The following is a 26,356-nucleotide window of genomic DNA, read 5'->3' as shown; positions in this document are numbered from 1 at the left end:
TTTGCAGATGATTGCATGCTGGGCACTCTATTAAATTCTCCTAGTGATGTGAACATCCTCCAAGAGGGCTTTACCCAAACTAATGACTGGTGCCAAAAGCATGGCCTCAAACTGAATACCAAGAAATGCATCATTATCCCCTTTGGGAAAAATGGCATCCTCAGTAATTATCACATTAATAGCAATGTACTAAGCATGCAGTCAGTCATGAAGAACTTGGAAACCCAGGTTGATAGCAAACTGACTTTTGACCACCACGTTGCCTCCAATTTTAAATTAAATGAAAGCAGATGAAAAGTTAATGTGACAATTCTGAAATGCAGTTGTCTTACTCCCTAGCATTTGAGGATCTGATTCTAAATATAGAAAAGTGAGAGCACTAGTGCAAATAATAAGGCTAGGAAATACACAGATGTTAATGAGATTTGTTGAAATGATGCAGTATCTTGCAAGTTTTATATACGTTTAAGATAAGTATGTCTCCAAGAAAACTGTTGGGAGTAAGATATAGCCTGGAGCTACTACTGTAAACATAAAATGGTTTTGAACTGCTCAGAAAAGTAGTAAAAGAAGCCAGTGTCTTTAAATATTGTTGTATAAATAAGATAGTTATGCTGCAAGTTGATGTAAGTCACAATAGTATACAGGCTGTAATCTTACATAAAACAGATCAGTTGCCTGTAGATAAAGAATATTTATAGAAGTCCAAAAGGCATGCATTCTGTAATAAAGAAGGAACTCTTAGCAACAATATGCAGATATGAGAAAATCCATGAATGTATTTATGCTAAATAAGTACAGAGAGAGACGGTAGACCTTTGTAAATCATATTTATGAAGCCATTGCACAGAATGCTTCTGAGATTACAGGGGATGTGACTTAAATTGTAGAACTATGATTTGAAAGTGAAATGCAGAGCAGGCAAAGCATATGTTGAGTAGAGCGTAGTTACCAGAGCTAAAGGAAAATTTGCTAGAGGAGTAAACAGTAATTATTTGCTTTATACAACAGTTGTCAGTGACAGAAAAAAAGTAATATATTCCAGAAATGACCTTACACTAGCTTGGAAATGCAGTTCCTGAAAAATAGCATAATGAATATTAGCCAGAATAAAATTCATCCATATGTTTATCATTTGATCACTGATGCAGTAGCCTTAGCTATATGGGCATTATCCTCTAAGGATATAACTAGCTAGTTAGCTTCTTAAGCTTCAGGACACCTTCCATGCACATAAACCATTAACCAGTTTCATACCTCTCAACCTGGAAACATCAAAATCTGGAGAAAGGCCCATGAAAAATAGGTACAAATCTGTATGCTGATTAACATAAAATTTGAATACATAATTATGCAACCTTGCCCACTCCAATGAAATTGTGGGATATCAACTTTCAAATGCAAACTGAAGAACAGACAACCAAAATATGGCCTCAGAGACCCAGACCCTGTAGTAAATGGTAACAATTTTCTTTTAAATGTGTAGCAATGATTTTCACTGGGAAGGGAGAAGATTAAGAACCTTTGGATTTTGTTTTCGTGGCTTGCAGTATGTGGGTTTTATGGTAAAAGTAGGGTATTTAATGGTAGGCAGTATTCTAATCTTAGCAAAAGAATATTCTAGTTTGCTAGGACCTCCAAAAGCCATTCTTCATGGCCTTCTGATCAGTGGAGTAGCTACAGTTTGTACCGCCTGGGGCTGTCTTTGAGTTTGCCGCCCTCCCCCCCCTCACAAAACCATGGTCGAATGGGGACTCCCCATATACAGCTCTTCCCCCCTGCAGCCATTCCAATGTCCCATTACTTGGGTATTTCACCCCATTTACGATAAACACTGTAATGTGCATACAACTTTACTTCTACAATGATTTGGATTTAATTTAAAAGTTTTATTTTACATTTTACAGCACAACCACTAATAAACATCTGATAAACAAAGCAGTGCAGTCTCACAATGAAAATAGACTTAGCAATAAAACTTCTCTGCCCTTGAAATTCACATTCATTGAAACAGCATTGAAGTCCACATTCAAAGAAAATACATCTGGCCAGTGGCAGGTAAAGATTAACTTTGGGCTGTTTTTAAATCATAGGACCCTTGCACATGAAGTGCATGTGTTCTTTGATAAACCTTTCTGATTGTATTAAATTATATTCCTAGTATAATACACTACAGTTGTTAGAGGGTGTTTTAAATTTGTTTTGAACATTTTTCCAGTAAACAATGAAACAAAATGCATGCATCAATAACAACAAAACTGCCAAATTCAGAACATTTCCATCATAAAAGTCTATTCAAACTTCTAAAATCGACCAGTATCAGTAAATATGCACAATCTCAACAGAAGTAAAAGTCATCAAAATAATTCCACATTAAAGAGATCTCTAACTAATGAACAGATTACTGCTAGCAAACAACTTTATATTTCATTGTTTCATCTACAAATAAAGTGCCTGTTGCCCATGAGGAATATATTGCCTATGTTACATTAAAAAATGATAAGCTAGTAATATTGCAATAGGGAATGGATGATAAACATATAACAGGTTCATATTTACTGGTTATCACCGCCAAAGAGCACATTATCAGGACTGCAGCATCCACCCCCTTTAAAAGTACAACACAGTACAGTATCAGCAATGCATCTAAATACTGTGGGAGTAGAACCCACAGCCTTCTGCATCAAACGCAAGCATTCAAACTGTTATGCTATTAACAATGCAAGCAAACTCAGCATAAGCAGCACTAACCCTGAAGCTCTCAGCTCCTTGTAAAATCCACTGGACACTCAACTGTATCTCTCAACTTTGCACCACAAGAAATCTGTAAAAAGCCAGAATTTATTCAGTGGGAACAAAAGCCCAAAAACCAGCAACACATTTTAAACATTGCTTGTATAATCTTGGAAAGTTGCTAGAATAAAATGTTTTACCACCATGCGTTTCACTGCCTGCCACGTCTTGAACCCAGGACACTATGCACTACAGTCAGAGCAACATACCACTATGCCATATAAGCTGTTTCCTGAAAGATAGGAAGACTGAAACTTAAATGGATATCATTTAGTGAATTCAGTTCTCAGCCTTTTAGCACAAAACACCTGGACAAAGCACATAATGGGGAAATACAGCCCCCAAACCTATTCAGTGAATTCAGTTCTTACCATAGCTCTCAATCTCTTGGCACAAAAATCCTGGACAAAGCCAACAATGGGGGAATACAGCCCCCAAAATAGGGACACATTTAAAATATTGATGTTATAATCTTGGAAAATTGCTAGAATAAAAGGTTTGTGTTATCATGTATTTTCTGAAGAATATGAAGTCTGAAATTCAAATGCCTGTCATTATTTAGTAAATTCAATCCTTCACTGACTTGCCACAAAATTTCAGAAAACCACAGATTTTATGAGAAACAGAACAAAAATGTTGTTGTATCTTTCGGCTTTTCCCGGTTAGGGGTTGCCACAGCGGAACCAGAACAAAAATATGAGGCAAAAAACTGGACAGTTTTCACAAGTGGTGGGGGCTAGGGAATTCAGGCTCTTGCTACCTGTTCCAAAGGTACTGGGTTTGAGCCAGGTTAACTCTAGCCAGCAGGTATAGTTACCTGGGGCAATTTACAGACACCCCTCCCTTTGAAGAAGTAAAATAACAGAGCCTTGAATATATACAATAAAATAATGAAGCACATTCCTTTCCCTTGCAGCACCGCACATGGAAGAAAAAGAACTGCTTGTCCAGTATGGCACCGTATATTCACGGACCCTCACAGCTTGAAAGCAAAGCAGCCTTAACGGATGTTCCTGGAGCCTTTGCCTTGCAGTTTAAGAACTACTCCCTTGCAGCACCGCTTATAGCAGTCAGAAATGCTTACATGTCATCCCTGGAGCTCAATTCCAACAGGCTGGTAGGCTGTTCAAGGAACTGATGTCATTGTGCATGTGATGACGTCAGGTCAAAAACAACAATTTAATAGCGAAAGCTGGGAAACTCGGAAATTAAGGGGTGCCACTTGGGAATCATGGAACCGCATTATTTAGACCTCAAAACCAGTAAAAACCGAGAAATTTGGCATGGTTGAGAGGTATGACCAGCTTAAACAAAAATTAAGGTAATGCGTGGTTTGGGTGCCAAGCTTTCCTGCTGCTGCAGAGCACTCCTCTTGATGGCTTTCAAAGATCGACTGTTGGCTAATGCTGCTCCATTGTTGGGGCAGGTAAGTTGCCTTTGGAAAAAAAAAAAACTTCCATTTTTATGATAAAGAATGACCCTTTTCTGAGAAATTGTTAATTAAGCTAGGACAAAGTGTGTCTATAGACTGTTTTCAGTAAGTTTTATTAGGAACATTACGTTTTACTTTTAAGGATAAAAGTTGTTAAAACTAACTTAAAACTTTTTTTTTCCCCAAGGTGAAAGTTGTGTTTGATTACTTTTTAGGAGCTGGTGTAAGTCGTTAAAATGATTTTCTCTCTGTTTTTGATGGAAAAAAAAAAAACTTGTTTAAATACTTGTTTAATACTTAACCTGTTTCACTGACTACTGCCAAAAACAAGCGACAGTTGAATATAAAAAGCACCTTTATAAGACACACAAAGCTTTTGGGAAAACACCCTTTCTCAATGATTAACATAAGGTTCATTGAAACATTCATTTAAATACACACCCAAAAGACATCATATGACCTGCAGCCAAGATCATGTGACCAAAAGTTCAATAAAAAACATTTTATAAATTATTACATTGTGTAAAAAATATATAAAAGACTTCTCATATAGAAATACTAAATACATAAAATTATATACAAAGGCATTTATATATACAAATATTATTTTAACTTAGTATGCTGTAACTTAACCAATATAGGTTTCAGAGAAACAGTTGTATTCAAACCTGGGTACATATCAGCTGACAAACGTATAATCCATTCATACTCCCTTATGTCCAACAAATTACTTAAATCTCCACCTCTAGGAGGTTTAAATACTATATCTATAACCCTAAATTTAAACTTATGATCCACTCCATGTTCTCTAATATGCTTACAAAGTGCATTATTTTCACTTCCTCTCCTGATTTCTGACTTATGTTCTATAATGCGCTCTTTGAGCTTCCGTGTTATTTTCCCAACATAAATGGAAGGGCAGGCAACACACGTTGCCAAATAAACCACATTATTAGAAACACATGTTGCCATGCCATAAAACACAAATAACCTTTTAGTTTTTGGGTGTTCAAATACATTATTAGGACCCAGGTCAATACTATCAACGGAAGCTATATCATTGCAACAACTGCAATTATAGCAACAAAAGGTTCCTGTCTTGGTCCCCTTGAACTGATTTTCAGTGTTACTATCAAAATCTTTATAACACAATAAACTTTTTAAAGATTTTTTATTTCTATAAGTAAAAAACGGCCTACTGCCTATTAATGCCCCAATATCTTCTTGTGCCAGAAGCACTTTCCAATATTTATTTATTATGTTCTTAACTATATAAGACTTTGTGCTACATGAAGTAATAAACCTTAACTTCTTGTCCCCAGATGAAGCAATCTGTGGGTTGACTTCAGTATCCAAACTAAAAATGGGTTTATAAACAGTATTCCTGTTGTTTTCTATATCCTTTCTTACACTGTTCAATAGTGATTGAGAGTATCCACTACCAATGAACTCATTACATACCTCATTCATCCGTTTCAAAAAAACTGCTTCAACAGTGTTCATCCTACTAACACGCATAAGTTGTGCTTTTACTATGCCTTGAAACACATGTGGCGCATGCATACTAGACGCATGCGGGTATCTACCAGAAGATGCCTCTTTTTTATGTATAGATGTAGTGATAACATTATCCTGTAGTGTCAAATCGACATCTAGGAAGTTTATACGAGTATTAGAACATTCCATTTTAAACTTTAAAAAACAGGTTGTACTATTGAGATGAACAACAAAATCTGTAAATTCAGATAGGGAGCCTCCCCAAATAAATCCACAAATCTTTGATAAAAAGTAATATTATTATTTATGTATCTCACCCCATCAAAAATGTGTACCTTCTCCCATTTATGTAGCACTAAATTAGCATAGGTGTTTGCTACAGGTGTACCCATTGCTACACCTGTTAATTGCAGATAATATTCTCCATTAAACATGAACACATTATTTCGTAGAACAACATCAAGTAACATACATATATTTTCAACATGCCTAGCTGTAAAAGAAGAATAATGTGTTAAAAATTGACGTATAGATTCAAGACCTAAATCATTGGGAATAACAGTAAATAATGAAGTGATATCCATTACTACCATATATAAAGGCCTTTGAGTTGTATCAGATTTATTAATTTTTGTCTGCCAGTGTTTTAATTTCTTCAAAAAATCCACGGAGTCTTTCAATACAGCATTGCAATGGGACAATAAGGGATTTAATTATTTTTGTATGTTTTTGTAAATACAAGGAAATGGGCTCAGTGGCCCATCCACCGCCCGAAACAATTGGTCTCATTGGTGGATTATCTCTTGATTTGTGGACCTTGGGGATACCATAAAGTTGAGGTATTACAGGACAAGGGACAGTAAAAAAGTGAAATAAATCTAAAGAAATATCACTTGATAGTTGTAACTCATAAATACACATATTAATATATGCTATACATCTATCTTCTGGTAGATACCTGCATGCGTCTGGTATGCATGCGCCGCATGTGTTTCAAGGCATAGTAAAAGCACAACTTATGCGTGTTAGTAGGATGAACACTGTTGAAGCAGTTTTTTTGAAACAGATGAATGAGGTATGTAATGAGTTCATTGGTAGTGGATACTCTCAATCACTATTGAATAGTGTAAGAAAGGATGTAGAAAACAACAGGAATACTGTTTATAAACCCATTTTTAGTTTGGATACTGAAGTCAACCCACAGTTTGCTTCATCTGGGGACAAGAAGTTAAGGTTTATTACTTCATATAGCACAAAGTCTTATATAGTTAAGAACATAATAAATAAATATTGGAAAGTGCTTCTGGCACAAGAAGATATTGGGGCATTAATAGGCAGTAGGCCGTTTTTTACTTATAGAAATAAAAAATCTTTAAAAAGTTTATTGTGTTATAAAGATTTTGATAGTAACACTGAAAATCAGTTCAAGGGGACCAAGAGAGGAACCTTTTGTTGCTATAATTGCAGTTGTTGCAATGATATAGCTTCCGTTGATAGTATTGACCTGGGTCCTAATAATGTATTTGAACACCCAAAAACTAAAAGGTTATTTGTGTTTCATGGCATGGCAACATGTGTTTCTAATAATGTGGTTTATTTGGCAACGTGTGTTGCCTGCCCTTCCTTTTATGTTGGGAAAACAACACGGAAGCTCAAAGAGCGCATTATAGAACATAAGTCAGAAATCAGGAGAGGAAGTGAAAATAATGCACTTTGTAAGCATATTAGAGAACATGGAGTGGATCATAAGTTTAAATTTAGGGTTATAAATATAGTATTTAAACCTCCTAGAGGTGGAGATTTAAGTAATTTGTTGGACATAAGGGAGTATGAATGGATTATACGTTTGTCAGCTGATATGTACCCAGGTTTGAATACAGCTGTTTCTCTGAAACCTATATTGGTTAAGTTACAGCATACTAAGTTAAAATAATATTTGTATATATACATGCCTTTGTATATAATTTTATGTATTTAGTATTTCTATATGAGAAGTCTTTTATATATTTTTTACACATAATGTAATAATTTATAAAATGTTTTTTATTGAACTTTTGGTCACATGATCTTGGCTGCAGGTCATATGATGTCTTTTGGGTGTGTATTTAAATGAATGTTTCAATGAACCTTATGTTAATCATTGAGAAAGGGTGTTTTCCCGAAAGCTTTGTGTGTCTTATAAAGGTGCTTTTTATATTCAACTGTCGCTTGTTTTTTGTGCATTGAATTTTGAACAGCTGTTGGTTTATTTCACTGACTACTGCCACCAGGAGTCTTTGGGATTCAGGTGTCTTTTTCTGTTTCACCATGGAGTAAACTAGTTCCTCAGTCCTTCCTTCTTCCAGCCATAAAATAAATGATTTCTAAGCATCTTTACCACTTCAGCAGGCTTCTCTATTGCCTCATCTGCATATGAGTGAATATGTTGTAGTCATTTCTGGTTCCTCAGAGCATTCATATTTTTCTTTGCTCTCTCTGGTGTAGTCTGCACAGGTACTCTGGACCAGGGGTTAGACATCCTGTATGGCTGTTGGATTGTCCTTATTTGGCAATGGACAGCCACTCTTACTGGTCTTGGAGGAAGGAGCAGAGAATACCTCTCTGCCTAGTCAGACTGGATTACCTGTTTCTATGGAGATTTTGCTTCTAAAAAGTAGGTTTCAGAAATTCCTATTAAAAAGAAGCAAAAAGTTCAATATATGTCTTCACTTGGCTCATTTGATTTGGACAGGAATGATTTATTGGGATAAGCTCAGGGTTTAGTTAACGCTCTTGAACCTTCCTCTTCTGGTGTTTCTGATAAGACAAAAAGAGACTTTTCATTATCCAGTGATAGCCTCATTCTGACTGCATGGTATTTAATTTTTTTCATTATTTGGATGATTTCCTTATCTTTTTACATTGGTTGTGTAAGTGTCAGGACCCTGTCACTTTGATGAAAGGATCCTGCATAGATTGGGGCTCCAGGAAAATGTTCAAATGTCTTGTTTGACTCCTTTTTGCAGGATTGTGTTCTTTGAGTGTTTATTAGATACCTTGATTCAAAGAGACTGTCTTCCAGAGCAAAAATTAGATCCATACCTTCTTTTATGCCTGAGTTTTTCCACTCATTAAAAAGTCTCATACTGGGATTCATGGCTTCCATAACTCATGATTCCTCTAGCAACACCACACTTAAGAAAGATGTAATAGTACCTAAATCAGTGTGGTCCAGACACCAGCATCCACTGACATTCCAGACTCCTGTTTTGGGGTTTGAGAAAAGGGAGTTACTGTGCTGGAGAGGCAATTTTTTTCTGAACCCTGGTCTCTTATTTGCCTTTCCAGCTCTAGCACAGTCATTAACAATGGACACCTCAGACTTTGCATGGGGAATGGTGTCTCTGGAGTTGAAAAGTTCAGAATTTCTGGAACAGGAGCACAGACAAAAAACATATAAATGTGAAAGACACATTGGCTATCACAAATACTGGCATTTTTGTCAGCCATTTCAACATGTTTGCCCATGGAACCCACTCTTTTAATGTAATTTCATGTGAAAAATGTTTTTGAACGGAGTGTTGGATACTCTGTCAGTCATCTGTGGTCTCCAAGACCATCACAAGTGATTACAGACAACACAATAGTAAAGTGGTACATAAACAGGGGGAACCAGAGCTTACCATATGTGCAGACTAGCCATGGTAGTTTGGGATATAGCTATCCAGTACAATCACACACTACAGGTATCCTACATTCTATCAGAGCAAAACATTTTGGCAGACAAGCTGAACAGGACCAGGATATACCCTCAAGAATAGAAACTGAAAACTGGTATCTTCTACGAATTGATCCAGCTGTGAGGAACACCTGACATGGATCTTTCTGCCTTCATTCACAGCTATTAGTTGAAAACATTCTGCTCCAGGGCTCCATAAAACAAAAGCCAGGAAATCAGATGCCTTTTTTTTTCTTTGGACAGGAACATTCTTGTATGCTTTTCCACCCTTTCAGTAATACATAGGGGAATTCTGAAGCTTCAGAAAGTCTCCCCAAAGATCATTATGGTGACTGCATCTCATCCTATGAAACAGTGGTTCTCACTTCTTTTGGAACCAGCTTGTGGCAATTGCAAGTTTACTCACAGACTGGGCCTACTCACACAAGACAAGGGGTGTTTGATACATCCCACCTTGAAACAACTGTAACTGACAGCCTAGATGATACAGTCTTAATACCTTTTAGGAATCCTTTTTCAGAGAATGTACAGCAGATGTTAAAGGTGACAAAAAAAACTGTTACAAAGGAATCATATGTTAGCAAATGGGAAAAGGTTTTCTAGTTGGTCCCAAGATAAGAACCAGGACCATATTAAGGCTAGTGGTTTTCTGGTTCTACACAGTTTGTATGAGATATTAACCTATGGCCTTTCTTTCTCCTCCTTCAAGGTACATTTGTCAGCCATTTCAGCACATGCGCCTATGGGACTCACTCTTTCAATGCAATTTCATGTGAAAATGTTTTTGAAAGGGGGGTTGCATACCAACCTTCTGAGAAAACAGCTGGCTTCTCCTTGTGATCTGAATTTTGTCTTGGAAAAATTAACTCTGCAGGATGCTTGCCAAGGAGATGCATGCCATGTATGTGGAGGACCTAGAGTAGTGCTTCATCTTCCTGGCTAGTGAATTGTTAAGTATGGTATCTCTCTCTGCTGGCTATGCTAGTACTTGTGCACCTGAGAGTCTCCCTCTGCTGACCATGCTAGTAACTGTACTGCTGAGGGTCTCCCTTTGCTGATCATGCCAGTGCCTGTCAGTCACGGTGTGCCTGTATGGCATACACAAGTATGGCTATGGCTTTCTCCCATTTGTGCACCTGGTTGACAGTTGTATGTAGTGGTATACACAGCTTCTCCGACTCTGTGACTGTACCTATGCCTATACCTATGACCCTGGAACTCCACACCCCTTGAATCATGTAATCCCTACAGTTTTCTGTGTTTCTAGTTTGACCCTCTCCCCACAGCCAAGATGGATGGTACTGTGCTACGTCAGTGTCATTAGGTCCCATGCAGAGGTACTTTATGAGACAAGCCTTTTTCTTTAATTCTGTTAAGAGCTATATTAAGTAAGGCTTTTGTTAAAGTCCCCTGTTTTGAAGTTGTATAGTTGTAAATGGTACTGTGTATTAATTTTGCCAATATACTGTACAGTACTAATAGTGGGTCATTAACACTGTGTTTATGCTAATGAAGTCAATAGTGCCACTGTCTGTGAAATGCTGCTAGTATGCAGTGCACTATCCATACAAGTTGGCATAAGCCATGCATGTCAAAGTGAACACAAACTGTGTATCCTATATGCTTGTGTTTACACTATGTGGACATACATACCACTGCACTGTAGCACTACATTCTGTGACAAATGATTCACAAATATGCATCCTTTGACATGGGTTTGTTATGCTAATCCTTGGAAGGACATGACATGTGACCATGGCTGACTCAACTACTGGGAAAAGCAAGGATCCTACATGGTGTGCCAGGGGGAACAGGATTTTACTGTTTTTACTTGCACAAAGACTTCAGTGAACTGCTTGCTGGGCCAGTGCAATGACTCTTTAATGAAGGTGGTTGCCATCTAAGAAGAGGGTCAGGTGTTACGTGATGCTACTGACATCACTCATAGAGGAGAGCAGCGCCATCATTGATATGAACTAAGCTTGTACCACTATGACCTGCTCTGACAGTGTGAGAAACAGATTCGAGAAAGGGAGCCAGAGCTGTTTTGTAAGTATTTATTTTTAATTACAATGTCATTGTCTTGTATTATGTGCTCTGGCTTGTTTTAAAGCCATTACAAAGTATTATCTCAACATGGTTTGCTGCCACAGAATTGGGAATACCTGTCTTGGTAATATAGCATATATAGTGGGTGTTTCAGTCTGTTTTACAAGTGTGCTTGTGCTTGTAGCTTATGAGCATGATCATTTCTTCCCATTTTCTCAGAGGAGGAGGAGGAGGAGATGTTGCCAACTTTTTGGTTTCTGCAATTTGTTTACACTAGCACTGTATCAGAAGTGTCCACCAGGTCTGCCTCTCATCAGAGGAATGATAGAATGGCTTGTTGGAGGTGACATGGATGGGTCACCAGTACCCTCTGTAGGAGGTGGTTTGGAGGTGTCACCACTGGTTTACTAGTGTCAGTTGTGGAGGGTGGTCACTGCTGAAATATGCCAACAACCCGATCACCACTTTGTCAGCATGGATTGTCTTCTGGCATGGCTGGTGGAGTCGCACAGCTGTCAGGCTCTGCCCATCAGACATTCAGGGGAGAAACTGGCCCACAACATCAGCCACTCAGGTTAGTGATACCTGGGTTCTTGCCTTCTGGGTTGGCCTGGTATCAAAGCATGCCAGGAACCCACTTTCTTTGTGAATGTGTTATCTACCTTGTATAATGTTTTATTCCTCTTTCATGTCCAACTCAACCATCACCAGTTGTCCACCTTCCACATGTATGCCCAGCTACTCTCATGACCATACCTCTCAACTGTCCAAATTTTCACAGATGTTCAGATTTGTGCCTCATATTTTTGGTCTGTTATTCATAAAATTTGTGATTTTCTGTCAAACCACTGTGATGATCTGGTGATTGAGGTCACTAAATAATGACATACATTTGAGTTTCAGACTTCAAATACTTCAGAAAAATGCATGTGAACACAAAACCTGTTATTCTGACAACTTTCAAAGTTTCTAAAAGCAATATTTAAAACCTTTCCGTATTTTGGGCCTTTTGTCAGGATTTGTCCAGATTTCTAGCACTAAGAGGTTGAAAGGTATGCTCATGACCAATTTTTGTGTGTGTGCTGTTCCTATGTCTTTTTTCTGTGTCCTATATGTGTCTTTTTATCCCTGCTACCTCCACTTTTCTTTCTTTCCCATCTTACATACCCTTCTTTTTTAAAGACTATAAAAGCTTACAAAAAGGGTTCTTCCTGTCTCCAAAATTGACTCTTCCTTTACCTAACCTTTTATACCTTACATATACCTGTCCATGTTTACATCAATCTGTTGTTCTCACCTTTCCTTCTTTTCTGTTCACCCTGTTTCCTACCAGTTTTATGCTGAAAACTACCTGTTTTATGTTGAGCAGGGCTGTGTCTGTACTGTGTACACCTATTGGTCTTTCTGTTGGCTGTCATATTCAGATACCCTTTGTGGCTGGGCAGTAGTGACAGCTATATGTCAATGCACTGCATACATGAGCATCCATTGACTGAATGACAGAAGACTGCTTTAGCTATGATGTCCATTACATCAGCCTTGCATGCCACTGTAGCACTGTTGTTGACATACAGTAGCATAGCAAAGTTTTTCCCATTATCACTGTACCTATATTCTCTGACGTATTCCATTGCTCAATACACGTGTTGTCTCTTACCTACTATATGTCTGATTAGCTCAGCTTTATGAAGCAGAATAAAGAAGTAGGTAAATTCATTTATACCTGCTGACAGAGTAGAATTGATGTTGAGGTAATCATTTTCTTCTCAAAGATGGGATATAGTGTGCATAGTTGGAGGCCGTAGGTCATTGCCATTGTTCCTATTTGGCTCTACGGTTATGTTTGGTAGCCTGTAGTTAGTTCACATTTTCTAGGAAGGTGCAAGCTCATCTCAGCAGTGTGTATTGGCATTGTCAATTACTTTTCTTACCACACCACTAATGTTACAGGGAAAGGCCACTCAAGTCCATTGCTTAAAGCTGATACAAAGGATTTGTGCTCTAAATAAAGGGAACAGAAATGTCCCAAGTGGTCCTTACATGGATGGCCTGCAAAGAGTAGAGTAGTTGGATTTTTATAAGGTGCAGGACTTTTTTGTTTCCTGATCTTTTAAAAAAAATTACACTTGAAATATCAAGACGGCTTTTCTACCTTTCGCATGATAAACTGTTTTCTCTGCTGTTTGTTTTGTGTGCTTTAACTTCTAATATTCATTAACTTTAAATATGACCATCTCAGACTCCTCCATTTTTGATAGGTCTGTTGTACATTGTTTCCTTGTTTTTCTAGTTCACTGAACTTTGGACTGTGTCCATGTATGGCGTGTAATTTTTTCTTTTACCTCTCATAATGTAAAGCTGTTAGGCTGTACTATACAATTACTTGCTGCTTGTCTGTACAGCCATCAGGGCCATCAGCTTCATGTCATGTTTCAGAACTTTGGAAGAGGTTGCACAACTGTATTTCATCACTATTTGAAGCATTTATATAATTTGTCCCTGACATTTTATGACTTGTGTTCCATAATGATTGGTAGCCACACACTGTGTGTGTGTACATGTTTTTTGACAATGGGTTGCCTGACTAAGCAAAGAGACAACTTTCATTGAAGGCTGATAATTTTTCAAGACTATACTATATGGAGGTTGGGATTTACCTCTCTGAATGAATGGTAGGGATCCTTTTATTTTTCAGCAATACTTTTTAAATATGGTGAAATAAACTGTGTAAACCAGGACTTAAACCCTGATCTTCTGTGGCCCATTTTGGCTTTTCTACTCTTGGTTTTCTGTACCACCCTTGCTACTGGTCACTTAGACTTGTACTACCATATTCATACCCAGCAGGATCCTCTTCACATTGGTGGGGTTGCACAATGACCTGCAAAAAAAGCAATGAAGGAGCGGATATTTCACTGAACTGTAGATGTTATGTTGTCCTATCTTGCCTTCATTCTTGTTGGTTGGATTTGGAGTCTAACCTTGGCTCTGACTCGACCACATACCAAAGCTCGAGAGCTTCAACTGGCTCGATGCTGCAACCTATCCCATGATGCTTAGTGGCTGTTCCCCAGATCTCATTTTTTGAAGCAACGGGATTGTCTTCTCTGGTTCAGTCTAGTAATAACATTTATTATATATCTTTTACTATATTTTTTCTCACTATTTTCCTATCAGACTCTTATACCTTCCCAGTCTAAGTAGAGTGCTCATGTGTGTGTGTGTGTGTGTTTTGTTTTATTACATGGGTGTGTCTTAGGCTGTTCTCCTTTTTTCTCCTATTCCCCTTAAATAATCCGTTTAAATTAGAGGATTCTCCCTTTCCTTTCTAATAAAATAATAAAAAATCTTTCTACTTGCTTCATGCACTCAGAAAATGTCTCTAACACATGGACACACATTTTTTTTGTGTATGTGTAATCAGGCCTCAAAATCAGACAAGACAAAAGTTTGGAACTGTTGCAGAGCTGAAAAAAGAGTCAGCCACCATCATTGGAGCCAATACACTTGGTGCCACAGTCTCCTGTATTACAGTCTGTTGCAGGGGTCACATGAGTCTGCTCCACAGAAGAAACAGTGAAAGAGGAAGCACATAGACTCCCCTGAGTCTGTCACTTCTGATACCGACTTAGAGGATTGAGAAGGGTCCCCCCAGTTGCCCTCTGAGGATGTTTCTATTGGATAAGATAAATTCAACTCCTCCATGCACCTCATTTCCTATGCAGCCAATGGAGGCGATCAGCAGGACAGGAAGGAATAGCTCATAGGGAGACACATTCCTGGCATCTTTGTAAAGTTTGCTGGACCCCAGATCTTCTCCTATTATTGATTGTGATGATTGATGGCTCTTGCTCTGCTCTGAAGTACAAAAAAGAAGACCAGGAGGCAGGAAGATGGCAAGGCTCTATCTGCCGTCGGAGTGTGTTTTTTTTCCGCCTACTATCTAAAAGGTCAAAAGAAAAAAGGTCAAAAATGGGTTCCAGAAGTCCAGGAGCCTTGCTGGCCTTGCTGGATGCTCTTGGTGATCCCCAGGCAGTTCTGCAGAACCAGGGCAACAGAGATACGTTCTCTGGTTGGCCTTTCCAGCACTCCTGAAAGGAGGCCCAACTGTCTGCCTCTGGAGGCAGTCGGGGAAGACTATCTCTGTACCCAGAAGCCTGGATGAAATTGACTCAAGACAAATGGGTACAGTCCATTATATCCAGGGGATACAACATTCCTTTCCACTGCCCACTTCCTCCTTCAAGGTCAAAGGGATCAGACAACCCTAGAAATTCAAAGGATGGTAAAAAAAAAGAGTCATCCAAGAAGTCCCCACAGACCAGATCAGATCCCAAATTTACTCAAGGTTCTTTTTAGTTCCAAAAAAGACAGGGGACTGAAGACCAATATTGGATCTCAGCAAAGTTTCAGATGGTAACACTGCAGTCTATACTCCCTTTTCTGGGACAAGACAATTGAATGTGCTCTTTAGATCTTCAGGACGCGTACTACCACATAAAGATGGACAGGAGCTCCAGAAGATATCTACGCTTGCGACTGGGAGCCAGTCATTACCAGTTCAGAGCTCTGCCCTTTGGTCTCACTACAGCCCCCAGACTGTTTACCAAATACATGGTGGTAGTCATGGCTCATATGAGACATCAAGGATTCCAGATGTTTCCATATTTAGATGACCGGCTCCTGACTGCCACCACCAACCATGTACTAATCAGAGCGATGGACTCCACCATCCATCTCTGCTCAGATCTTGGCATTACTATAAATACAGAAAAATCTGCCTTGTTGCCATTACAGCATATTACCTTTATAGGTGCAGATTTAAAATCAAATGATATGGTAGAAAAATTGCCTCGAGAGAATACAAGCGTTAGGCAGTCAAGTATCTATCCTACTGAAAAAGAAAATGTTACAAGCAAAATTTGTCCTCAAAGTCTTAGGCTCAATGGCAGCAGCGATAATGCTAGTCCCACTGGCATGACTACATATACAGATATTACAGTAGCTACTCTTCGCTCAATGGTCCATACAGGAGTTACCCATGTCTCACAAGATTCTCATTATGGATGCTTGCAAGAGGGACCTACTTTGGTGGCTGCATTCCACTCTGGTAACTATGGGCAGACCGTTTGTACTTCTCCAACCTGTCGCTATAGTAACCGCGGATGCAGCCCAGATTGGGGGGGGGGGGATTATCTGGGACAGACTGTCCAAGGGCTTTGAAAAGATCACGAGTACCATTTGCACATCAATGTCCTAGAGATGAGGGCGGTGCTTCTGGCATTGCAAGCATTTCAGAACTCTCTTCCCATGGGGACTATTGCAATTCAGACAGACAATATGTCGTTGGTGTGATACATCAACAAACGGGGGACAAGATCCTATCCCCTATGTCGAGAGGCCCAGAGAGTTTAGCAATGGGCAATTTCTTCTCTGCACTTTCTGACGGCAACGAACATTCCGTGAAATCCAACGTAATAGCAGGCAGACTAAGCAGAGTAATTCTCATGCCTCACAGGTGGTCCCTAAATCAGGAAGTTGAGAATCAAATTTTTCCCAAATGGGGCCAGCCTTGCTGTGACCATTTTGCCACTCCATTCAATGCCAAATGCAGTAACTACTTTGCCCTCATTTCCCCTCTGGGAGAGTCACACAGGGATGCACTCATCCACAATTGTCCCCTGGGAGTTCTTTATGCTTTTCCCCAATTTCCATTGATTCTGAAGGTTATTCAGAAAGCCAAGTCATTGAGTTGCAGGTTAATTTTCATTGTTCCTAATTGACCTTGTCATATTTGGTTCCCCTTCCTTTGGCCCCACCTTTGCTGGATCTTCTGACTCATCAGTCAGAAACGCTCCATCCTTCTCTTCAGAGCCTCATGCTGATAGCTTGGTTACTCCACTTCCAATTTTAGCCAGGCTTCCAGAATTATCCCCTGCAGTACGTCACATTCTGGTTTCCTCACACAAAAAGATGACTAGGAAACTTTATGCAAGTAAATGGAAGAGGTTCTCTTGTTGGGCAGACAAAAAACATAGATCACTTTTCAGCCCCTATACCTTCAATTTTGGAATTTCTAACAGAGTTCTTTAATCAAGGAGCAGCGGCAGCCACTATTCCAGTACAATTAGCCGCTATATCAAATTATCATGTGGGAGACCTCAGAGCCAATGTAGTGTCCCATAGATTATGCAAAGCTTTCCTCGGGTACCTTTCTGTTAAGACCACCCTTAAGAGAACCTCTTCCCCATCTCTGATCCTTCCTCCCTTCAAACCAGCATCCTCTTGTTCACTAAAATTTTTATGTTGAAAAATAGTCTTTCTAGCAGCAATTACTTCAGCTAGGAAGGTTTCAGAGTTGCAAGCTTTGTTTATCCATCCTCCATATTCGATTTTCCACAAAGATAGAGTTTCCCTCAGAACAAATCCTTCCTTCTTACCAAAAGTTTGTTCTGAAGCAAATTTAAACCAATCTATAGAATTGCATGTGTTTTTTCCTAACTATGGCAACAAGGCAGAATATAAACTTCACCAATTGGATGTGCATAGACAGTTGCGTTTTTACTTGCACAGGACCAAAGATATTAGAAAGTCAGATCAGCTATTTGTTTCTTATGCAGAAAACAAAAAAAGCTTGGCAGTCTCAAAAGTTACTTTGTCCAAACGGCTTACTGAGACCATCACCTATGTCTATAATTCTCTTAAAGAACCGCCAGGTCAAGTAAAAGGATGTTCAACTAGACCGGTGTCTACTTCCATTGCCTTTCAATCCAGACTTCCATTGGATTTAGTTTGTGCTGCTGCTACATGGGTTAAGCCTCACACCTGTATTTCTCATTACAAAGTAGATGTGGCTTCCCAGAACAAGGTATCCTTTGGTTCCACTGTCCTGAAGAGCTTATTCCCTTGAGCCACCCAAGAAAAAGATGCTGGGGACTCTGTCCCTATCAGCAGGAAAGAAGGCGAGATAGGACAACGTAACATAAAGAAAATATGTACTCACCATAATGTTCCATGTTTGTTGCCCAGTATCTCGCCTACATTCTTGCATCCCACCCATCCATCCCCCTCCTGGAGGATCTAGAGGACTTTACAATTGGCAAATATGGTCTGAGTCCTTTCTTCCCTCTTTACCTTTATAACTAATATATTTCATACATTTTTCATTTCTGTATGTTAGCATACTCTAGGGAGTACTCTCAAACAAGATCTGGGGAACAACCGCTAAGCATCATGGGATAGGTTGTAGTCTTGAGCCAGTTGAAGCTCTCAAGCTTTGGTATGCGGCTGAGTCAGATCTGAGGTTTGGCTCCAAATCCAACCAGCAAGAATGAAAGCGAGATACTGGACAAGAAACATGGAACATTATGGTGGTTACATAACATAACTTCTTTTTACGTATGCATCTGGTGTGAGATGGTCATTAAAGCAGCTTCTCCTCTTTCTTTGGTGCAAGGTAAGCACTTTTCTTTGACAGTTTAAGAAAAGAAAATAATTATTCTTAGAACTTTGTAGGGATGATCATTGCTGAGGAATAGTGCATTTAGTTGTAGAAAGTGAGTAAACGTTCCGTGATATTGTAGACAATTTGGATTTAATTAGAAATAAATTAGTGTTTTTCTTTAATACATTTATAACTATTTTTGAAACAGAATCAGGAGTAAGCTAAACTACGCTAGAAGTGCATATGATGGACTTGGAAAAAGGTATATCTTTGAAATAAAATGAAAACTGTCTGTGGTATGACCATGCATATGATTAGCACAGCATATACCTCAGGAATCTATTTAGAAGGCAGGAGTGTTATCTGCATGAATGGATGTCTTGTTTGTGTAATGATCAGTCCTGCAATGGTGGAAGGTGGAGAAGGGTAGTTTTGGCATGTTGACCACCAGAGGCACCATGTCTTTGGATGACTGCTGTCTATATTGGTTCTCAGCTCCAGGTTCAAATCCTTTGCACATCATGAAACAAACTTTCTTATATCTCACCTCACTTATTTTATTTTTTTCTACAGTCATTTTCATATTTTCATCATACAATGTAAACTGAATTTTTTAGCAATATTTTTAGATTTATATATTGACCGAACAGAAAAAATATTTTAAAACTGGACAGAGCAAACCTACATAATCAACAATTAGGAGCATTCTGCCTTTACATAGCCAGCCTCAGCGAACTGCAGCAATATAAGTAAATATTTTTATCAGATTGCTTTAGAGGCTGCAAACCATCCAAAAAACATTTACGTCTGATCTGTAGTACGTTCACAATAAGCATCTGTCTTGCTGGAAAGAGATGCCCATTTATACTGTTTATGCCTGCAACTTTTGTTAATAAGCATGGGCAGAACTTTTGAGTTTTGGAAGCTACGGAGTCCACCATTTCAAGCTGAGTAATGCAGGATGGGTTTCTACTTCCCTAGCCAATGCTAACCCCCAAAGGGTTTTATATTTTAATCAATAGCGCATCAAATGATCTGTCAAAGGACCAAGATACACTACAATCTACCAACCCACCAAGAAAAAAGCAAGAAAAAGAAGAAGAAAAAAGAAAGGTCAGGTAGCACCATTTTAATGAACAAATTACAGTGTGGGAAACAAAACAGCTGAGTGAGAATGTGAGTGCACACATAATGCACAGTCAACAGGAGTGCGCTTGCTGCATTTGTTAGAAATGGAGTATAATCCCTACCTTTCGAGGCTGGGTGTGTGTGTGAAGAACTCAAATTCTGATTTTGTTTTCTTTGTTCATTTAGACCAAGTCTGTTTTATCTGGTTTTGTAAATGCAAGAGGAGTTAGAAAAATATTTTAGTTTTGAAGTGAGTAGTTAATATACACAAACCCATAAGGTTTTGTTGACCTGACTTTAAAAATGTGCTTACCCACCTTTGTCATAGAGCATACATATATAAATCATGATTGCGCATTTTATTGTATGCCTCTGTTAACCTTTTATTTTAGGGTGGGAGGTTGGCATAATGATTAACGTATTTACCTTATAGACACAAAGTGTCAGGTTTGATTCTCATATGGGGTAATTGTCTAGGCGTAAAATGGCCCACAAGGGCAGTTAGCCTAGTACTAACCTATGAATGACTTTTAAGGGGAGCTGTGAAGTCATTTTGCTAGAACTAGTCCATTTTCATTAGGGTAATGCAGCTTTCTGATTGGATGATAGCCATGTACAGCTGCTTACTACTTTAGTTTCACAAATGTGTTAAAACTGTTCAAGGACATTTTATTCAGAGTATGTGTTTCTGTTTTTCCCTTGGTCACAAATCCCACAGTGCCTGATAGGTCTTGATTTCCATTCTGGATATTATCTCTAGTGAACTCTGTATGCATTTTCTCTGTCACTTTGGATAATGCTCATGAGGATACAATGGTTTCTATAGGTGCTAGAAATTAGATGTAATGAAATTGGAATGGTGCAATGAAAACACAAACAAGCAAAGGCAAGAAACGTACACAATCTTGGGCATTAGGGAGAGTCAGGTAGTGGGAAGGGAAGCAGTGGCTTTTTAACGTGCCCATTCTTTGAGGGAGGGAGGAGTTTATGATTGCAAACTGACACATTCTTAGTGATGGAGATGGTGCCATAATCATGCAACCGACTGTCAGTAGCATTTTACCATTGAAAGGAGCAGCTGATGTTACGTGTTGCAATTCACATAAAATTTCTAACTCCAGCCAGTTAGGATATATATATATATATATATATATATATATATATATATATATATATATAAAACTGATGGTGACTGCTCCACACCAGACATCTTCCCATTTCCAGTCTGGGTCAGTTTCAGCCACAGATGATGGCACCAAGGATAGGTAGAATAGAGTAATGTTGGTACGTTTAAGTAGTTGATGGTCAGGTGGAGGATGTCCTAAAGGCTCAAAACAAGGGAAAAAAGGAAACAAACACAGTAGAGGACATCTGATGTTCCAGATTAATGTTGTTTCAAAGGATGTTTCATTTTTTTGGAATGCAATTCTACAAAGTCAGTTTCTTCACTAGGGAACTCTCATTCCAGATGTAAAGTATGAAATATTTAAATGATTATTACAAAAATCTGTAGATGGCTTTTAAAACTTTGTCATGAAAAATGGTGAACTACTTACTAACATTTTATCTTCCTTGAAAGTATAGTTAGCTACTGGGCAGTCTAGAACCTTTGAAGGCAAGCATGAAATGCTGTTTTACAGCAGTGATTTATTTTTTTGCCAGTAATTTTATATCTAGTAATCTGAGTCATAGCTTTCCAGAGCATTTTTTAATATGAAGCCTGAGTTGTTCTTTTTTTGGTATTCTTTCTGTGCAGAATTCTGTGAATTGATTTAACTGTTCATCTCCTGTATATTTACTACTTGCAAAATAATATTCTATAACACCTGACAAATATTTTCTTACAGTATATTTAACATGGCATTAGCTCTGCTTTGTGCAGTAATATGTCCTGCAAATAAGAAAGTGCTCTTTATTTTTCACCTACTAATGCATGCCACTAACCCATTTTCTCTTCCTGCTCTTTGTAATTATCTTCAGAACAAAGAAAAAGAGCAAGCCCTTGAACCTCAAGATTCACAACAGTGTTGGAAGCTGTGAGAACATCCCTTCCCAACGCTCTCCTCTGCTCTCTGAACGCTCCTTGCGCTCCTTCTTTGTGGGATATCCATCTTTCCTTCCTTCTACTCCCCCTGTCCACACTGAAACCACCTTCTCTGCAAGTAAGTTTGGCTCAGCTCATGTTATAAGAGATAGTCTCTTCTTCACCATGGCAGTCTGAAATGATTAGCATGCAGCAGATTTTTCTACAACAGTGCTCTATAAGACAGTTTGTCTTATTATTCCATATGTGACAGAACAGTGGTTTTACATTGGTAGGACTTATGAGAATGATCATAATGCATTTACAGTTTGACTGGAAGTACTATTGTTGGAGTGTGGTAATGCCTTTATTTCAGAGGCCATGGAAAAATGGTTGGGAATCCAAAGGCTAAAACAACATCACTTTGTAAGAGCAAATATGCTTCTTACAGCATTTGCAGTGTTGGCAATGGAATGACATCCTTTTAAGCTCTTCTGCCTGGGCCAGGTTTACACATAAGGTGGGCAGATCAGCTATAATACAGTGCAGTCTGCCGATGAGGTAGGATTACGTGTACTTGATTATCTACATAATTTTTTTTCTTTACAGTAACTGTACTTATCTGTTTAACTTACATTCATCCTTTGTTTACATTAGAATCCCCTCACAGTTAAAAGTAAGTGACAGAATGGGTGACTAATGGAGCTTTTATCACATATTCAGAAAAGGATATTAAAAAAAAATACAGAGTGCCCCAAATGTGTTTTCTGAAATAGTTGGGAAAAACTTACTTTTTTTGCTGGGGTCAACCTACTACCTCCTGTTACTTATGTATAGTAGTTTACTGATCACAAAACTATGGGGAAAAGACAAACTCCCTGACATGGTGGAAAAATAGCTTCCAGAACTGTGGTCTCCAATTGTAGATGATTAATAGAAAAGAGCTACATTGAGGAACAAGAATTTTGGAGTGATGGTCTTTCTAATGCAATACTGAGGAGAAATGAGTAAGAGAAATGGGGCTCTCCGTGTCTTTTCACACCTCAGCAGAGCTCAAGTCCTATAAGGGAGTAAGCTGGAAGGATGGGTAACATAGGGAAAGAGTAGTGTACTCCAGTCCATGATGTTGAAGCACAGAAAGATAGTATGACATGAGGGAAGTAGTACTGCAACAGTTATCTACTGAAACATGGGCTACTACACTTCCCAAAGTTCATGCAGACATGAAATTGGCTGGAAAGGAAGGGCTAGGCTGCAGCAAACCCTATAAAATGGTGCTAGTGAACATGTTTTTCACCGGAAAGGTTTATCAATCTGTAATGTTTTGGAAAGTATGGACTGAGAACCATTTATTTGTCTCTAATATATCATATGTAGTCCTCCCACCAAGGAAGGCCACAAGGGATGACACTCCCTTTCATACTGTGGACTCTTACAACTATAGCTACTTAGCCTGGGAGGCATAAAAGTGCGTACTGCAATAGTACACCCACATGGGGAATGCTTTCTTTCATAGAGACCTTCTCTATTTCCCTTTTACAAAGGACACAAGTGACTGATCTGAACTTTTGACACCTTTGATTCTGTTTTATCAGTTATTTAATTGACTTTGGAAACCTAAAGAGTATGGGTCATTTTTTTCTTTATTTTGAGGGTTGGAGAAGAAGACATGCAATTGAATAGGCAGAATTCAATGACTAGTACTGGCAAAAGGGAGAAGTTAGCTCTTAGGCTGATCCCGTCCTTACTGAAGACTAGAAGGAGCTGTCTGTGCTTGTGGGCTTGAAGTACAGATACTCTTGTGGCAGATATAATGGCTAGGAGCAAAGCAGATGAAAAAATTAACAAAAGCTATATCCTGAGACTCAGATATTGACTGTTGAGTTTTTCCTAGAACATAATTCAAGTCCTGACGTGGTCTCAAATGCAATACACTATCAAGAAGTGTTTAAGTGGCTGCAGGCATACCAGTGGTGAGGCTAAAAGGAGGCAGGCTGAAATACCAGATAGGCTTATCCTTTAATGTAAGTATACATGTCTGGAATTAAACAGTTCAAGTACTGTAGAATCAGGAACATTGATACTGTACTGGGGTCTGACTTGTTTTTGTGGCTCCAGTGGGAAATCATCATCCATTCAGATAACTGAATTTCTTCGAGGTAGGCTACATGGCCTTAAGTACGTCAAACATGCCCTCAGTAAATTGGCCCCAGAATGGCAAACAGGTCAAACATCTAGGCTATGAGCTGCAAAGTTTCCACATAAGAGTGTGAAGGCCCAGTTGTTCTGGGATAGGAAGTCCATCTGCACAGGCAGTTTCTCCTTGGATATCTCCAAGAGGAGGAACAGCCAGTATTCCTTGGGTCCAAAAGGATGCTATTAAAGCATTTTTCTCTCTTCTTCCCTTACTTTCTGGATCATTCTGAGGAGAGGGGGGAGTCAGAGGGAATGCTTAGACAAAAAGCCACCTATTACCCAAACATTTTTACTTTGTGCTCCGAGAGAAGGGAATCTTCAGTTGTTTGTTGTTAGAAGGTGTGGAGTTTAGAAAGCTGTGTGTAGTAATTCTGAGCATCATAGTGCAGTGACACTTTTGAAAGTGCAGAACCGCCTAAGTTTGTCAAACTCTGCCACTTCAGCTTCCCTTGTTTAGTATCATAATATATTAGAAAACTGTTATACAATTACAATGTTCAGTGGATTGTTTTTCATATACTTACCCTTTTGGTATTTTGGGATCAATTTGTATGTTATGAAGAAAAAAGGACAATACTAACCTATGGATTTGCTATGTAAGCAACAGTTATGAAGATAGAAGTTGGTTATGAAAAAGTACAGTAGGAACCCAAACCTTTTTCGAGCATAGGACACATATCCTGCAGAGGATATTCCTGATTGTTTTTTCTTCTTCTGATTTATACAGGACTAATTTATTTCATGGAAAAATGTACATTTTTTATCATCTAATATGGAAGAGGGCAATTCTGATCAGTGGCTTCTACTTATCCTTCAGATGTAGCCAGTACTGGTCAGTTGGCTTCTCAGGAAAAACATAGTACAATGATTCTTTTATCTGCTGCTTCTCAGTCTGGGCAAGATAACATTAAGTCTGTGATGACAGATGCTAATAAAGAGCTTAGACACTCCTGGGTGAGCCCAAGCAATTATTGGAAAATAAGGTATTGAGTTCAGAAGTTAAATTCCTTGCAAAAATTTCTCCTGAAATACCTCAGTAAAACTTTTATTTTTGATCAGAAAGAAGACATTTTTATAAATTACTGATCTAGTTACTAAGTTGGAAGGTGAAGTAATGGATATAAGATTACAGTAGGATTTGCTGCAACAACATCTTAAACTACACTCCACGGTTGAATATCTTCAAACTAAGGCTCAAGACTAATAAAATAGACCCAAGCAATTGAATTTGAGAACAAATGGAGTGCCAGAACACCTGGATTCATTGCAATCATTAAAGACTTCATTATCATAAGTTTTTCAAACTTTAAGTGATAAAACAGGGATAAAAGACATTTTAGCCATTAAACTAGATGTGGTTCACAGGATTGGCTCACCCAAACCTGATTGTAATAGGTCTGCTACAATGAGCATCTGTTCTATGACTGATTGGAATGCTCTTTTTGGCAGCCTTAAAATAAGAAATTTTATTTTTAATCAGATTCCTATTCAAGTTTTTTTCCAGGATTTGACCTGAAAAATTATGGCGAGAAAAGATTTCAAAGAAGTTTGGAGGGCTCTTTGGCAGAAGGGAATATATTCTACATTTATTTTTCCAACTTTTCTTCAAGTTTGACATAAAGATGTATCTTTAAAATGTTAAACTTCAGAGAAGTCTTGGAAAGAACTTTGCACTATTATCTTATTGCCATACCAGTGATGAAGGAATTCACTGAGATGACTCTTTGATCAGTTAATGGACTTTTTCTTTCTCTCTTTTAAGGGTGGGGTAACATTGTTCAAAGTTGATTGACGTTTAAATATGAAATTAACCTTAATAAATGTTAACAGGGTTAATAACACTATAAAAAGTGAGAATATGTTCACATTTTTTGAAGAATATTAAATCAAATACTACCTGTTTACAAGAAATTCATCTTGCTCAAAGGAATTTTATTAATGTTCTTGATAATGAAGTTAAGCAAGCCTTTATTAATTCTGTTGACTATAAATCTAAAGGGTGGCTATTCTTTTTCAAAATGATAATTTTCAAAAAAGCAATTATTCGGACAATTGTTCAAGAATTATTGTGGTTAA

The 26,356-nt window shown here is 38.3% G+C and overlaps 1 protein-coding gene across 3 annotated transcripts in view; it reads left to right on the top strand.

The window, feature by feature from the left end:
- The window catches only part of KSR2 (kinase suppressor of ras 2), a 2,556,886-nt gene that overhangs the window by 1,252,626 nt on the left and 1,277,904 nt on the right, over positions 1-26,356 (top strand). For all 3 annotated transcript variants that reach the window (XM_044068294.1, XM_044068293.1, XM_044068295.1), the window contains exon 5: positions 22,042-22,223. In XM_044068294.1, the coding sequence (XP_043924229.1) occupies positions 22,042-22,223 (182 nt within the window). The remainder of the gene's footprint in view (positions 1-22,041; positions 22,224-26,356) is intronic.

This window comes from Protopterus annectens, chromosome 4.part0 (assembly GCF_019279795.1).
Source record: "Protopterus annectens isolate FY-2018-M chromosome 4.part0, PAN1.0, whole genome shotgun sequence".
Classification (NCBI taxonomy): Eukaryota; Metazoa; Chordata; order Ceratodontiformes; family Protopteridae; genus Protopterus; species Protopterus annectens.
This window is presented reverse-complemented; position numbering and strand designations above follow the sequence as displayed.